This window comes from Colossoma macropomum, unplaced genomic scaffold (assembly GCF_904425465.1).
Source record: "Colossoma macropomum unplaced genomic scaffold, Colossoma_macropomum, whole genome shotgun sequence".
Classification (NCBI taxonomy): domain Eukaryota; kingdom Metazoa; phylum Chordata; class Actinopteri; order Characiformes; family Serrasalmidae; genus Colossoma; species Colossoma macropomum.
In genome coordinates this window covers 451,931-470,048 of record NW_023496040.1, presented here as the reverse complement: position 1 = coordinate 470,048, position 18,118 = coordinate 451,931, and the positions used below count along the sequence as shown (strand labels likewise).

At 38.9% G+C, this 18,118-nt stretch overlaps 1 protein-coding gene across 1 annotated transcript; it reads left to right on the top strand.

Moving 5' to 3' along the window:
- Window positions 1–6,390: 6,390 nt before the first annotated feature.
- LOC118804199 (serine-rich adhesin for platelets-like) lies at window positions 6,391–16,966 on the top strand. The gene is made up of 6 exons (XM_036564757.1): window positions 6,391–6,442; window positions 6,949–7,004; window positions 11,486–12,422; window positions 12,464–13,611; window positions 15,863–16,425; window positions 16,688–16,966. The coding sequence occupies exons 2-6, from the start codon at window positions 6,974–6,976 to the stop codon at window positions 16,964–16,966; spliced, it is 2,958 nt and encodes a 985-aa protein (XP_036420650.1). The 5' UTR covers window positions 6,391–6,442; window positions 6,949–6,973.
- Window positions 16,967–18,118: the final 1,152 nt, after the last annotated feature.

Below are 18,118 nucleotides of genomic sequence, written 5' to 3'. Positions count from 1 at the left end.
CGATCAACTCAGATCCTATTCTATTGCCAAATTATCTTAACAAATACTATGTGGAGGGTTGTGATATTACATATGCTAGTTAGAATCTTGTGTAATTTTACCTTTTAATCTCTCCATAACACTTTTACAGTGACTTTTTCAATAAAGTGCTAAATTTAAAGCCTGTCACTGCATATGACAGGAGCTTGTTACCATTAGCTATCTGCAAACATGACTGACCTGCTCTGGGGAGGGCATAATATATACCAGTTTCATAGAAGTTTTTACAAGTAACAGATGGTGTAGCACTGTCTTTATTATCTGGTTGCGATAGATTTCAACGACAACAACTACACACCAAAATGGAAAAGGTTTTGCTTTTAGCATTGGTTGTTATTTAGCTTATGAGTTGATTTAGTCGTTACGGCCACAGAACAATGTTTCTTATGCAGTGTGACCTATGCAGCTTTGCGTAGTTTTGTATGTGATTTTGGGTGCCCCAGTCATATTCTTATATGAAAAAAAAAAATTACAGGGTTTCTAATCTACCATCAATACTCTTCTAGCTCTGTCCTATCTCACTGATAATGCACTGTTTGAGTTCACCAAAACTGACATACGAAAAAGACTCCTGCAACAGGAAGACCCCCTTTCTTTGTGTTTGAAAAACATTTGATATGGTTAAAGACAAATGTTGCATTCTTGTACACATATCAGCCTCTGTTTTTTTTCATACTTTTTTCAAAGTCAAGTGAACAGTAAAGGTCCCCCCCTTGTGGATACACTATGTATAACATGCTCCATGCATTCACATGAAACGGCAGGTGAAGTTTGAGGATAGATTTAGGATCACCTTATATCTGCAACAACAGTTTATGGTGAAATGTGGCTTCCCTGTTAAAGAGCATCCTGAACCAGGAACGCTTGAGTCAAGGATGAACGAGTGCTTGTTCATCAGAACACCACATGTGGCTGAGGCAGACTCAATACATTGGTCAGAGAAATTTACCTGGCTTTTTGCGGCAACCTGCCAATCTTCAAAGACTGGTTCTTAGTTGGTTGGCTGGTTCCATGTAGACAGAGTGAAACAGAATATAAACATGGATTTATTTATCAGAGGATCAGTGATAGGTTAGATGAAGACTGGAGCATACCTGTCATTTTATGTGAATGTAGTGTGCATGTTGTTCACTATGTATCCACAAAGGGGGTCTTTATTGTTCGCTTGACTTTGAAGAAGGCATTAGGTAAAACGGGGCTAATATCCAGGGCAGCTGGGACCCAAAGATTTTATTGAGGTGGCACCCTGCTACAATATATATATATATACTGTATTATAATGAAAATTAGTGATGCTTCAGTTGTCTGTAATATAAAAACTAAATCTATCCATCATTTCCACATGAATAAAAGATCAACGTAATTATTAAACTAAACAAAAATAACTACATATTGAACTAAAACACAAAACTTTGTTGATGTAGTTTAGTTCTTAGAGGAAATGATGTGTCGATGTGTCGATTGATTCTTAGATGTATCGCGATGTGGACGTGGACATTGGTGAATCGAATCACAACTGTCAAAAATCTATTTTGTACATTTTAATAATAACGTAATGTTGACTGAACGCAAAAGGCGGAACTTGGAAGTGCGGAAGTGCAGGGTCCGAACAGTACGTTACGTAACAGTACACTACGTTAAAAGCTAGGGCAGGGGTCGGCAAGCCAAATGTTAATAAGAGTCGTTTTGTCCTTTCAATAAAAAATCAAACCAGCTTGGGAGCCACAACATTTTGAGTCCATTTTACCATCTTGGCTGTACAGCTTTAACACAGCTGTAGCCACTTTTCTTGCATCACCAGCAGGAAACTTTTCTACAAAAGTAGAAACATTTTTTTGTAAATTGTCTCTCAAATGTTTTTACGAGGCTGAAGTCAGTTTCTCGTTCTCCAGTTTCTTGTTCAAATTTTCCTGTTCCACCTGAGGCACCAGAACGTAACTGCTGCCCATTTAAGGTGGAACGAGAAAATTCAAACAAGAAGCTGACTTCAGCTTCACATTTTTTTTTAGTGTTTGACAGCTTCTTGTTGCAGATTAAATGTATCAGGAAACCAGCTGGAGTGCTTATAAATGCAAACAAGTCTATTCGTCTTTAAATTACAAATGTTCATCTTAAATCTTCTCTTTGCCTTTTCATTAGCTACTAGCTAGGTGAACTAACAGTTATAGGCTACATTAATTCCAGCGTTTAAGACCATTTATTGTTAAAATTGTGTTAGAATGATCAGCAGAGTTTTATTTTACTGCAAAGGAGGATTGTTTTTTTTTTTTTACATAGAAATCTAATTCTGACGTGGAGCCGCAACAGGGCAGTAAAAGAGCCGCAGGTTGCTGACCCCTGATCCAGCATATGGAAGCACTTTGGCTTCTATGGAGTTGAAGGGGAAAAAAGCACCTGGACCAGAGCCACACTACATGCAAAATGTTTCACACTAAACTAAAATATTTTGGAAACATGACAAACATGAGAAACCATATTACATGTTTCCACCCATTTTCCGCCCGGTTGTAGTTGCTGCCAACCAGAGGACCATCGATCAAGCGATGTCAAACCTTTCTTCCAACTCAGAAGCGAATTACAAACTCTATCGCTGCTTTTATTGCCAAGGATTTGCGTCCGTACTCAGTCTTTGAGAACCAGGGCTTTCGCACTATGTTGCACACTTTGGAGCTGAGATACAGCGTCTCGTATCGAAGATATTTTACTGACATATTTTAGCTACCCTCACTCTCTAAACGAGACCAAAACCGAAGCTATGGAATCACTGAAGAAAACGGGTAGGACAGCTGTAACATGATGCATGAACACGCATTGCCAGAGGATCTCATATCACCGTAACAGCGCAATTTATCACAGATGAGTGCCAGCTAGAACCTCATTCACTGCTCTAAACAAGAGCAGTGAAGTAAATTCATCATGGACTATTATAAATATTTTGCTTTAAAAGTACCAAGTTGTCACACAGTGAGAAAAAAAGAAATCCTGTATAGAAAAAAGATGCATCAAGATGCATCAATAATCATTTTATAATCGCATCACAGCCCTCTGAATCGTAATCGAATCAAATTGTGAGGTGCCTAGAGATTCCCCTCCCTAAGTGTAAGTAAATAGTTAACATGATAAACGATTATAAATGACTGATTTTTGAGAGATCACTCAAGGCCCAATCCCATTTCATCCCTTGCCCTCTACCGCTTAGCCCTTAGCCCTTACCCTTAGCGTTCACGTCTAGGGTTAGAGCGCCCAATTTTTGTTGAGATAGAGGGGTAGGGCGAGGTGTTAGGGCTACAGGGCCCTCCAAACCGAGGTTTTTCAGTGGCACACTCCAAACACAGTATTATGAGAAATAAAGAAAAAACGGCAATATGGCTGCACGAGTGACCAAAGAAACCCATAAATGTAAGTATTTTCTCCGTTAAAGAAATTACGATAACCATTGCATTATCTTAGTTTGATGTCATTTCAATGTATTATGGTCGTTTTCTTCGTAACAAGCATACAAATCACTAATAGCATGCTAATGTCTTGGTAGCTAGCTAGCTAACTTTCCCATTCCACCTTAAATAGTCCAGCAGTGCTGATGCATGAAGTGCCAGAATGTGACTGCTGCACCATGTAAGGTGGAACAGGAAAATTCTAACTAGAAGCTGGTGAATAGCTGACTTCAGCTTCGTATCACCAAAGAATTAGCAGTGGGAGATAATAAATAATTGTCTTATACCCCCACTTTGAAAGCATATGATGCCCTAAATGTAACTGAAGCCCAGCAGTGAGGTTGCTGAACTTTTCCCTTCTCTGCTATCACTGAAGACGGGCCGGGTCGCCTACAGGGCAGCGCTAGTAGCTGTTAATGAAGCAATTTTTATTTTATTTTATTTTTTAATTTGAGGGTTGTCCCATTTCGTAGGTCAAGATTTCAACCACTACCCCTTGTAACTCAGTTCCAAGGGGTTAGGGTGACACTCAAAAAGGGGTAGGGGTAAAAAAGAAGAAATGAGATTGGGCCAAAATGTAGCTCACAGAGCAGCACTGCTGATGGGACCCAGTTCACATTCACTCAATGTGCAAATTAGCCGATCACACCAAGATATGCTAATAATCTTATAATTGATGGTGCTCAGTAGCAGATTTTCACCAGAAAGCATAACTGATGCTTTATTGATGATGGCTGACTGTCTCACTTTCCATAACTTGGGACTTCCAGAAGGGTGGCCATGCTTCTATCTAGGGTGGCACTGATCACCCTTGGCTACACCTTTCATTATATCACTATTACTGTAACTTCTGAGAAATCAAATAATTTAGGTCAAATCTCAGAAGTTGTAAGAAATGCACCTTTTTCTGCCATTCTTGACTTATGGACACTATTCAGCAATATACGAAGAGATATATCAGGCAGAACTAAAAGAACATTTCACACTTGCTGAGATGAAAAAAATCAGTAAAGACACTTATGAAAATACTGTTTCTCTGGATGTTGCTACTTATCTGTTAGCATGCATTGTGTGAATTACCTTCCTTTGGATGTGTTTATGTTACTCAAGATTCATGAAACATTGGTGGTGGTCATAAAGATGTGCTACATAGGCATTTCCTCTATTTTTGCTGCACTGTAAAAAATTGTCGGCTCAACCCTAAAAAACCTTTGGTAACAAGCAATTTAACTGGTTTCATGCTTAAAAGGTTCTTTACATGGTGAAACCGTTCCTCAGATTGATGAAAAATGTACTTTATAACGTTTTTGAAGTTGGTTCTATTGTTACAAGCAGAACCATTTGTGGTGCTGTAAAAAACCATTTTCAAAAAGGTTCAATGCAGAACCGTATACAGCACAAATTGTGGTTCTCCACAAATCTGCAGAACCATTTCACCATGTAAAGATCGATTTAAGCATGCACATAGTTTTATATAAAAAAACTCATTGCCTTTACTAGCGAACCCCTAAAGAATCATCTTCGTAAGTGTGCATATATGTATGAATATATAATTAGAATATGATGAGTCACTAATGAACCATGGTGAAAATGTGGGTGTGGTTTGGGTGGAGGGCAAAACATTCTTTTATAGTAGCAGAACTAGTACGAACTTGGAAAATGACACAAAGACATTCATTCATGAAAGCTGCTTTACGCATCCTCGAGGGACTTGAGGCCTAATACATGAACAATGAACACCAGTTGTCTCTTATTGAGCTCAGGATTGCAAAGAACAAAAGTGAAATAGAAAACTGCATTCTTTACAACAGTAAAACACTTTTTAAATGTTCCATTTGTTATTTGTTGTCCATGTTAACTACAACACAATCTACATGAACATCTGGAATTCTCCAATAAACTAGGTCTTAGATTTGTTTAAAGTTAGCGAAGGAGGTCGGAGGCTTTGAAAAGTGGGTAAAATAAACATACGTCATACTAACATGCTAAGCTCACTCACTGCTATTACGCAGACAGCTCCACACCCTTCCCACAAGGAACCAGACATGAGTTCTAAAAACAGCTAATAATAACAATGCATACTCATCACCAGTTATTGATGCTGACGAACAAGAAACGTACATGCACTGGAATTCGAAACAGAATCCAGAAGCTGACTTTCAAGCAAAATCAAAGAAACCAAATTATGTCAGGCCAGGTGACTTGAATAAAAAAATAAACAGCACTAGAAATCATGAAATCTAAAATGTGGGTTGGGATTCCAGAGATTCTTCTAGCAGAAACTGACATGTAAGGAAGGTTGGAGACTGAATAGACTTTGCATTCCAGTTCTGGCGCTGTTGGGACCCCTATTTGGCCATTTTGGGAAAATTACTGTTTTTAGAAACTAGTCTCCAAAATTAAAGAACCATTATGCAAGGGCATATTTATTAAACTTAGGTAAGCATGCTCAGCAGCTGACATGAGACATTACATTACTTACAGTAACCAGCATGCCCAGTCTGACCACCTATTAGTCCAAGACTGTCACGAGTGCATGTGAAAAGGTATGGATCACATAATTGTTTATTTCATATCATTCAACATACTTTGACATACTATTTGTGTTGTTAACCTGAACACTTCCACCAACTTGAATATTTGAACAAATTTTTTTATCTAAATCAATGTCATATATTTGCTTGCTATCTTGGGAGTCACAGAGGGCAAGAGAACACAACAGACTGTAACCATTTAAATATCAAAGGTAAATGTCATATTTTACGTCAGCGCAAGGACATTTTGGAGCCTGATGCCCCAAAGCAGCATCCATCAAAAACAATACGTCAAAACCTCGCGTAAGAATTTGTGCAAGGGTGGAGTAAACAGGGTGGGGAACAAAAGGATATAAATTAGGATGCTAAACACTAAGCCAGTCATTTTTTGCAAAGCAGGTGACGGACGCTGTGACAGCACTGAAGAACAAATAAGTGAGTGTTTGTACATCTTTTAATAAATAAAACAGAATTTTTAATACCCGTAATTACTTTATTACTGAAAAATACCAATGTAATAAGGTGTGAGGAGTGATAAAAATCACAATTTCTGATATTTGTTATAATGCACAATATAATATCTGAAGTAAATCATGCGTTATGATACTATCAGCTACTATCAGCATTATGCTAGTGTTGTATGGTTCAGTTCTTTGTTGAATTTTACAGAACAATTTTTACAAAAAACAGTATATCAGAATCAAAAAAACTGTTTATGACATAATTTAAGCATTAACTCAGGCAAATCTTCATCTTTGCTATACAGAAATCTGACACATCCTGCCTCACTCAGTCTGAGTGACATTGTGACCTTTTATTGTTCATCAATACTACTTTTTCTTACATTTATTATGATTACATATTACTCTGGTCAGTTTTTACATTTATAAAAGCAATTTTATCCATTAATATTACTAAATGTATTTTATTCTACATTTCAGCCAGAGCAAACTAACTGAGAACAACATGAAGGAAATAAAACTATACATAACCATTGGTGAGTAGCTCATCACACCATAGCAGATTTTAAACAAAAGCAAATCAGTAAAGACACTTATGAAAATACTGTTTCTTTGGATGCTGCTACTTATCTGTTAGCATACATTGTGTGTATTACCTTCCTTTGGATGTGTTTATGTTACTCAAGATTCATGAAACATTGGTGGTGGTCATAAAGATATGCTACATAGACATTTCCTTTATTTTTGCTGCACTGTAAAAAATGTCGGCTCAACCTTAAAAACCTTTGGTAACAAGCAATTTAACTGCTTTTATTCAACTCAATTAAATCCTCTGAATTGAATAATGCAAAGCAAAATGAATAGGTTATCAACTAGCAAAAAGTATTTCAGTGAACTGAACCAACTTAGAGAAATCTGTTTTTCTCCCCCTTTCAAGTTCAAAATCGAAGTCTTTCTAAGTTTTTAAAGCTGAGAGGGCTAGCTGAGTTGGTGTGGTGTGATCCATCTCTAAAATTACTATTAGACAGCTTGTTCTCCGTTTTGGACTTTTTACTCACCATTCAGAGATCGATCGAGAACAGCAAAATGGTCTATTTTTCTGCAGGGGGTTTCAAGCGTGTAGAGTTAAGCCACTGCTACTGGAGCTGGGTTGTCACGTTGCCTGAGAGACACCATTGTCAATCATTTTGCGTTCTGACGTGCCCACTCAGTTCTGATGAGGCAGCAGTTAGGAATTTTCAGAGTATTTATCGACTACTGAACTGTATTTATTTATGTTTCTTGAATATGAACACTGGTAAACTTTTTTCCAAGCCATATCTTTACTATTAAAACAAACATTTTAATATTTGACAGGGCTTTAAGAGTTTTTTTTTTTAAACCACAGCCAATGGCCATACAATTTTAAAATGCTCTATAGATTGAGACTCTAAATCTGTAAAATACAACAATTAAAACATGTCTTTTTTATTTCATTAGTTGCCTTGTTAAGCTTTTAGATTAAACTGTTGTCATTCACTTACCTTAGTTTGTCTGGACATATGTAAGCAAGAAATGTGATGTAACTTTGCAAGTTCACATTGAAGACCCTGGGTTAGAGGAAAAAAAAAAAAACGTAAATTCAAATACTTTAAAAGAGTGCTGCTTTTTACAGTGTGTACATGTTTTTCAAAACCACCAAACTAAGAAGTGCTTTGCCCTTTTTGAAATAATTTCCTGTGTTTACTTCATTTTGGAAACTTAAAAATACAAAATCTTTAAAAAAAACAACATAGTTTTTAAAACACAAAAAAATCCAAAAATGCTTCAGTAAGTTTAGAATCAGAAATAAGAAAACACCTTATTACACTGATCTTAAGGTGCACAGCCAAGTATCTGAACATGTATTGGAAAAGTAGAGCTGTGGTTAAGACCACATTTGTTGAGTCCAAGACAAGACCATAACTAAATGAGACAGAATTGAGACTAAGTCTAAAAGGGGCCCAAATGAAGAAGTGAGACAAATCAAGTCAGAGTCCAAATGAGAGTAAGACCGGGTCAAGAAACCCAAAGAATTGAGTCCTCTTCAAGACTGCTACAAATTACTGGAAAAATATAAAGGATTTTTTTCCACAAAACACCATAAATACAAAAATAACTCGTGATAATAAAATACCTCCTCTTCTACATACAAACACAAATGAATTGTATGAATTGAGTTTTTTTGCATTCAACACCTGCTCTGAATGAATCCAACCAATGCCTGCTTTATAAAATATCAACACATGTTTCTGTCTTGATGCCTTAATTAAGTCAATTAATTTACTTGGCAATTTTAAGTAACCCTTGTTAGCTAGTTTTAGCATCAAAATTACATCAGGCTACCTTCTATTTCTTTTATGACAGAAATGTAAGACAAATTAAAGCCTTTAAATTGGCAACATGAACTGTTCTTATCACTAATGCTGCCCAACTGACATCAACAACCCTTCCTGTCCTTTTATCTGCTTGAGTCAGCTGCCTCTTGTTTTTAATGGAATGTAATACCAAAGTTTATACAGAAAAACATGTGAAATGGTTCACCTCTGTGTAACACTTATTGCCAGGTTCAGTGCCATCCTATCAGATTTTAGACTCTACACACTGACCTTTCACTCTTAAAAAGATGATTAATCAAGGGTTCTTTAGTAAAGAACAATGTGTTCCATATAGAACCATATGCATACTTTGCATGGTGAAATGTTTTTTCAAACGGATGGAGAATGTGCTGTATATTGCACTATATAGCACCAAAAACGATGTCAAGCATGAACCCATTTTATATATAGAACCAATAAATACATTCTCCATAAATATGCAGAACCATTTCACTGTGTAGAACTCATGGTTCTAAATAGAACCTTTGAAGATATACATTTTTAAGAGTATAAGATAGCCTAGCTACGAACTACATACATTGTTAGCTATGTTAGCTAGCTAGCTAACCTAGCTATGTGCAAATGTGTGCCTTTAGAGTACATTTAACAACAGTTAGTTAGCATAACAGTAGACTAAACACTACACCAGTCAAGCTGACCAGGCTGTCAAATTCAGTAAAAACCCATTTACATGGACAAACCTACTATATGAGCAAATGTTTGCGTTAGTTCCCTCAGTCGTGACAGTTGAAACTCGGCTAATGTTATCTAGCTACACAAGCAAACTCGGCTAACTTAGTTACTTCTGCAACAGAATGCTTTAGCTAAATTACCTCAGATTTAACAAGATAAATAACAGCAAATAATCTGGGCTACCTGGTGCGGTATAATGAAATTGAAACGCGTCTATTTACGTAATTAAAACATCACTAAATAACAGGAATAACCCAGCCAACACTTTTAATGAGCACCGGCCAAAAACGGGTAGTAATGGGGAGTCGATTCCAAAAGAATCGATTCTTCGACTCCAACACGTAGGGAGTCGTGGTCGACTCTTGGTCAGTGACTAAGAGTAGAAATGTTTGGAGTAGATTCTTCGACTCTGTAGGGTTTGCAATACATAATCATTAGAAATGGTACAAGATACGAAAATTAAAACTGAAAACAATATTTTTCACAGGCTGTAGAAAAGATAACGAAGCTGAGATTTGCTGCTCCTTGCAGATTTTTTTCAAATTTCCATTACACCTTAAATGGTGCTGCAGTTACATTCTGGTGCCGGCACACCATTTAGGTAACTGCTGCATCACTTAAGATGGGCCAGAAAAGTCGAGTAAGAAGATTATATATACGAAGACAATTTAAGCCTCGTAAAAAGAGGAAGATAACATCCAACTAATTCCTTTCCAAAGAAAGACTTTGGAAATGGTTCATTTTCATAGCGTAATGATTTTCTAGCCAAGTACATCACTCTGAGCAAACTTAAGTTCATATCACAGCTGCAGGTACACTCAGTTGTTTAGGGTGGTTTAATCTTTGCTGTGTCCCTTTATCACCCGCTGTGGCGCTGTTTTAGTGACATGAAGTGGAGTCGAGGAGTCGACTCGATCAATTCGATTGGAAGGAGCTGATTCTAGCAAACCCGGTGTCGTGCATCACTACTGAGGGGAAGGGTTTTCTCACTGTGGTTTATTATATTTAATAGCAAAATGGTACAAAGATTTTATACCAAACATTTCCACCAAAATGGTTGGACCAGTAAATACTCCGTCTAGAACTGTGCTTCTCAACCCTGGCCCTGGAATCCCACTGTCCTGCACGTCTTAGTGTTTTCCCTGCCCTTACTCAACACTGTGCTGTTCATGAGCTGATTAGGTGGTTCAGGTGTGTTGGGAGCAGGCAAAACACTGCAAAAAAGGGCAAACCAGGGGGGCTCCAGGACTAGGGTTGAGAAACACTGCTTTAAAAAGGAATTCCATCATTTTTTCAAAATTTCTGAATCATTCAGAGTGGTTTGATGTGAAATGTTTCCATGTAGAAAAACGTACAGATTCTGGTGGTGATAGGAACCTATGGGTCACCGTATCTACAACACAAATATAGCCATTTACCATCCAAAACCACCAGTGGACCTGCACATGTCTTCTGAGTTTTTATATGTAATGCTGATGATGGTAAAATAGGGGTAAATATGAATAAGTTTTCTTTGGGGATTATTTTGCCCTAGAACACCCATCTAAAAAATAAGCATTTGCTGTGTTTATAAAAAAAAATGAAGAACTTTTACATTCTCCAGTAAGTTTATTTGCAAAGACTGTAGACTTCGCAAAGGCTTTCATAGATTATTTCCATTCATTATGCATGGAAATTATTAATGAAGGATCTAACACAGATAGCCTGCTAGCTCAACGTAGTAATGTTAGCTGCACATATTGAGTTACAAATGCAGTCTTAAATCTGTGATCGTGCAGTGTTTGAAAACTCAAGAAACCGTGAAGAAAGTACAGGTTGACTTATGAAAGCAGTTACCTTAGTTTGCAGATAGGTACAAACTCAAAGTGATAAAAAATGTTGAGATGAAGGTGGGAAGGGTTATCAATTTTTTTATGTATTTTTTCCAGGCCTGTTACTCCTTAAAAGCAGCGTTAGAGCTCAGACAACAAATATCACTACAGTGACCCAAGGACCTTCAGCATCAACTGACAGCATGACATCACCTGTACCTTCTGCTAGCTCAGTTTCAATAACTGCTGGAATCTCTCTTCTCACAACAAATCATTCCACAACATCTGTTACAGTTCCTGAAAGTTATTCACTCCCATCAACTACATCACAATCAACAGGCACAAGTGCTTCTTATCCAACAGCATCAGGTTACACTAGTTCTACTCCAACTACTGTTTCCACAAACCCATCAGTAGCAACTGGTAGTTCAGTGACAACTGCTAACCCAGCTACCTCAGCCACGACATTAGCAGTCACTTCAACAAGTTTATCAACTCAAAGCTCAGTGGTAACAAGCAGTGGGTCTTCAAGTTCTCCAGCAGCACAGAGTCCAATAATAACAAGTAGTTCTGCCACAGATTATGTGTCAACAACTACAAATGCAGCTGGAAGTTCCTCTGCAATGAGTTCTACCAAAACGACTGTTGACTCCATGATTTCAACAGCTCATCTAACACCTGGAGACACCACTCTTACTATGGGAGTACCTGGGAGTTCTTCTGCAACAACACTTGGTTTCACAGGCTCTCTTTCAGCAACACAGAGTCAAACAGTAACAAGCAATTCAGGGACTTCTACCACAGCTCAACTAACAACACCTGGATACACCACTTCTGCATCAGGAACAACAGAGAGTTCTACTGCAACAACTGTCAGCTCTATGAAAACTACTTTTTACCCTGTGACATCACCCACAGAATCTGCACTAACTTCTGTTGGTTCCACGAGTTCCTCTTCAGCAGCACCAGGTGTAAGCAGTTCTGGGACTTCTGCCACAAATTATTTGTCGACAACTGCACAAGCAACTGAAAGTTCTTCTGCAATAACTCCAACGTCAGTCAAAACAACATTTGACTCCATGCCTTCAACCACAGGTTCTGCAACAACAACACCTGGTTTCACAAGCTCACTTTCAGCAACACAGAGTCAAACAGTAACAAGCAATTCAGGGACTTCTACCACAGCTCAGCTAACAACACCTGGATACACCACTTCTGCATCAGGAACAACAGAGAGTTCTACTGCAACAACTGCAAGCTCTATGAAAACTACTTTTTATTCCATGACTTCACCCACAGATTCAACAACAATTTCAGTTGCTTCCACAAGTTCCTCTTCAGCAGCACCAGGTGTAAGCAGTTCTGGGACTTCTGCCACAAATATTTGTCAACAACTGCACAAGCAACTGGAAGTTCTTCTGCAGTAACTGTGACTTCAGTCAAAACAACATTTGACTCCATGCCTTCAACCACAGGTTCTGCAACAACTACTTTTTATTCCATGACTTCACCCACAGATTCGACAATTTCAGTTGGTTCCACAAGTTCCTCTTCAGCAGCACTAGGTGTAAGCAGTTCTGGGACTTCTGCCACAAATTATTTGTCGACAACTGCACAAGCAACTGAAAGTTCTTCTGCAATAACTCCAACGTCAGTCAAAACAACATTTGACTCCATGCCTTCAACCACAGGTTCTGCAACAACAACTGCTTTTTATTCCATGACTTCACCCACAGATTCAACAGTAATTTCAGTTGGTTCCACAAGTTCCTCTTCAGCAGCACTAGGTGTAAGCAGTTCTGGGACTTCTGCCACAAATTATTTGTCAACAACTGCACAAGAAACTGGAAGTTCTTCTGCAATAACTCCAACGTCAGTCAAAACAACATTTGACTCCTTCCCTTCGACCACAGCTTCTGCAACAACAACATCTGGTTTCACAAGCTCACTTTCAGCAACACAGAGTCAAACAGTAACAAGCAATTCAGGGGACTTCTACCACAGCTCATCTAACAACACCTGGATACACCACTTCTGCATCAGGAACAACAGAGAGTTCTACTGCAACAACTGCAAGCTCTATGAAAACTACTTTTTATTCCATGACTTCACCCACAGATTCAACAGTAATTTCAGTTGGTTCCACAAGTTCCTCTTCAGCAGCACTAGGTGTAAGCAGTTCTGGGACTTCTGCCACAAATTATTTGTCAACAACTGCACAAGCAACTGGAAGTTCTTCTGCAGTAACTGTGACTTCAGTCAAAACAACATTTGACTCCATGCCTTCAACCACAGGTTCTGCAACAACTGCTTTTTATTCCATGACTTCACCCACAGATTCAACAACAATTTCAGCTGGTTCCACAAGTTCCTCTTCAGCAGCACCAGTTGTAAGCAGTTCTGGGACTTCTGCCACAAATTATTTGTCAACAACTGCACAAGAAACTGGAGGTTCCTCTGCAATAACTCCAACGTCAGTCAAAACAACATTTGACTCCATACCTTCGACCACAGCTTCTGCAACAACAACATCTGGTTTCACAAGCTCTCTTTCAGCAACACAGAGTCAAACAGTAACAAGCAATTCAGGGACTTCTACCACAGCTCATCTAACAACACCTGGATACACCACTTCTGCATCAGGAACAACAGAGAGTTCTACTGCAACAACTGCAAGCTCTATGAAAACTACTTTTTATTCCATGACTTCACCCACTGATTCAACAACAATTTCAGTTGCTTCCACAAGTTCCTCTTCAGCAGCACCAGGTGTAAGCAGTTCTGGGACTTCTGCCACAAATTATTTGTCAACAACTGCACAAGCAACTGGAAGTTCTTCTGCAGTAACTGTGACTTCAGTCAAAACAACATTTGACTCCATGCCTTCAACCACAGGTTCTGCAACAACTGCTTTTTATTCCATGACTTCACCCACAGATTCAACAACAATTTCAGTTGGTTCCACAAGTTCCTCTTCAGCAGCACCAGTTGTAAGCAGTTCTGGGACTTTTGCCACAAATAATTTGTCAACAACTGCACAAGCAACTGAAAGTTCTTCTGCAATAACTCCAACATCAGTCAAAACAACATTTGACTCCATGCCTTCGACCACAGGTTCTGCAACAACTACTTTTTATTCCATGACTTCACCCACAGATTCAACAGTAATTTCAGTTGGTTCCACAAGTTCCTCTTCAGCAGCACTAGGTGTAAGCAGTTCTGGGACTTCTGCCACAAACTATTTGTCGACAACTGCACAAGCAACTGGAAGTTCTTCTGCAATAACTGCGACTTCAGTCAAAACAACATTTGACTCCATGCCTTCGACCACAGCTTCTGCAACGACAGCAAATGGTTCCACAAGCTCACTTTCAGCAACACAGAGTCAAACTGTAACAAGCAATTCAGGGACTTCTACCACAGCTCAGCTAACAACACCTGGATACACCACTTCTGCATCAGGAACAACAGAGAGTTCTACTGCAACGATTGCAAGCTCTATGAAAACTACTTTTTATTCCATGACTTCACCCACAGATTCAACAGTAATTTCAGTTGGTTCCACAAGTTCCTCTTCAGCAGCACTAGGTGTAAGCAGTTCTGGGACTTCTGCCACAAATTATTTGTCAACAACTGCACAAGCAACTGGAAGTTCTTCTGCATTAACTGCAACCTCAGTCAAAACAACATTTGACTCCATGCCTTCGACCACAGGTTCTGCAACAACTACTTTTTATTCCATGACTTCACCCACAGATTCAACAACAATTTCAGTTGGTTCCACAAGTTCCTCTTCAGCAGCACTAGGTGTAAGCAGTTCTGGGACTTCTGCCGCAAATTATTTGTCGACAACTGCACAAGCAACTGAAAGTTCTTCTGCAATAACTGCGACTTCAGTCAAAACAACATCTGACTCCATGCCTTCGACCACAGGTTCTGCAACAACACCTGGTTTCACAAGCTCTCTTTCAGCAACACAGAGTCAAACAGTAACAAGCAATTCAGGGACTTCTACCACAGCTCATCTAACAACACCTGGATACACCACTTCTGCATCAGGAACAACAGAGAGTTCTACTGCAACAACTGCAAGCTCTATGAAAACTACTTTTTATTCCATGACTTCACCCACTGATTCAACAACAATTTCAGTTGCTTCCACAAGTTCCTCTTCAGCAGCACCAGGTGTAAGCAGTTCTGGGACTTCTGCCACAAATTATTTGTCAACAACTGCACAAGCAACTGGAAGTTCTTCTGCAGTAACTGTGACTTCAGTCAAAACAACATTTGACTCCATGCCTTCAACCACAGGTTCTGCAACAACTGCTTTTTATTCCATGACTTCACCCACAGATTCAACAACAATTTCAGTTGGTTCCACAAGTTCCTCTTCAGCAGCACTAGGTGTAAGCAGTTCTGGGACTTCTGCCACAAACTATTTGTCGACAACTGCACAAGCAACTGGAAGTTCCTCTGCAATAACTGCGACTTCAGTCAAAACAACATTTGACTCCATGCCTTCGACCACAGCTTCTGCAATGACAGCAAATGGTTCCACAAGCTCACTTTCAGCAACACAGAGTCAAACTGTAACAAGCAATTCAGGGACTTCTACCACAGCTCAACTAACAACACCTGGATACACCACTTCTGCATCAGGAACAACAGAGAGTTCTACTGCAACAACTGCAAGCTCTATGAAAACTACTTTTTATTCCATGACTTCACCCACAGATTCAACAGTAATTTCAGTTGGTTCCACAAGTTCCTCTTCAGCAGCACTAGGTGTAAGCAGTTCTGGGACTTCTGCCACAAATAATTTGTCAACAACTGCACAAGCAACTGGAAGTTCTTCTGCATTAACTGCAACCTCAGTCAAAACAACATTTGACTCCATGCCTTCGACCACAGGTTCTGCAACAACTACTTTTTATTCCATGACTTCACCCACAGATTCAACAACAATTTCAGTTGGTTCCACAAGTTCCTCTTCAGCAGCACTAGGTGTAAGCAGTTCTGGGACTTCTGCCGCAAATTATTTGTCGACAACTGCACAAGCAACTGAAGTTCTTCTGCAATAACTGCGACTTCAGTCAAAACAACATCTGACTCCATGCCTTCGACCACAGGTTCTGCAACAACACCTGGTTTCACAAGCTCTCTGTTGACACAGAGTCCAACAGTAACAAGCAATTCAGGGACTTCTACCACAGCTCATCTAACAACACCTGGATACACCACTTCTGCCACTGCTGGAGCACCTGAGGGTTCTTCTGCAACAACTGTGAGTTCTATTAAAACAACTGATAATTCAACCAGGAATTTGGTGACTTCAGTTGCTTCCACCAGTTCTCAGGTAACAGTCGAGAGTCCCTTTGTAACAAGCCATTCAATGATTACTACCACAATTCCAACATCCACACTTTCAGGGTCAACTGGTTCTACATATACATCTGGGACTCACGAAACAACTGCTGCATCCACAAGTTCTTCTGCATCAACTCCAACTCTAAAAGCAACAAGCAGTTCAGGGACCTCTACCACAGGTCCACTATCAACCACAAGACCTTCTACAAGCATTACAGAAAATACAGCTAGTTCATTTGTCCTTTCAGGGGCTGTAGTGGGAAACGGAGGCATTTCTGGAAATTTCTCTTCAACTACAAATTCCATCACCAATACCAAGAACATTATTACATTAACAACTCAATCTACTCCATCATCATCTGGGTCAGGATCTAAAGAGTCTAGTTCAATTACTGCAGTTCCTACTTCTAGCACAGCAAGATTTACATCTGCAAATGGAGTTTTATCACATTCCAATGAAACATTGGCAACAGCGGCTAGTCTCACAGTAACAATCTCTTCTACTTCTCTTACACAAACTGCAAGTCCCACCCCTGTTACAGTAACAGATTCCACAGCCCCACCTTCAAATGGTGAGGGATCCATGGAGCTTGGATTCAGAATGATACGGCAGTTTGAACCAGATTATGCGGATGAGACAACAGTGAAATATAAGGAACTGGCAGCAAATGTTACCACAGAGGTAAGAAAATACTACCTGTCTATCTATAAACATTTTTAATTTTATGTCTTTTTACATAACTTAATAAGTGATAACAAACATTCAAATTGGGAACTGGTATTAAACTTTCTAAACTTTTTTGAAACATGTTGCTGGCATTAAATTCAAAATGGGCATATTTTTCAAAAAACAATACAATTTCTCACTATCAACACTTGACATATTGTCTTTGTACTATTTTGAATTAAACATAGGGTTTAAACTTTTTGCAAATCGTTGGATTTTGTTTTTATTTACATTTTGCACACATCCCAACTTTTTTGGAAAAAAAATGATCTTGTCTTCTCTCACAGGTGAATCGAGGTTATAAGATTATTTTCCCTTACACATACAAGAGATGTCGGGTACAGCAATTTTCGTAAGTACTTTCTTTTTGCAATGGCTAACGGAGAGCTACAGCCAAAAACTGACCACCTTCCAAAACTAACCATCATCTCTTTGCCTTTTTCAGCCCAGGGTCAGTGATTGTCAACATGACGCTGATTTTCAACAACGAGTCTGTTGTTCCGAACACAACGCAAGCTGAAAATGCTCTTGCAGTGTCTGTAGAAAAAGGAAACACATTTCTGAATGTGGATCTTTCTTCTATCACTGCCAGTAAGTTTGCTAAGCTTCTCATTCATAAATAAATATATAAATAAATAAATAGAATAAAGACAGCA

What these genes read in the sequence shown, in the direction of transcription:
- LOC118804199 (XM_036564757.1), top strand. Translation starts at nt 6,974, where the DNA reads ATGAAGGAAATAAAACTATACATAACCATTG. An exon ending in AAAACTATACATAACCATTG is followed by an intron (nt 7,005 to 11,485) that starts GTGAGTAGCTCA and finishes TATTTTTTCCAG; the next exon opens with GCCTGTTACTCCTTAAAAGC. An exon ending in TCTTCTGCAATAACTCCAAC is followed by an intron (nt 12,423 to 12,463) that starts GTCAGTCAAAAC and finishes CTTCAACCACAG; the next exon opens with GTTCTGCAACAACAACACCT.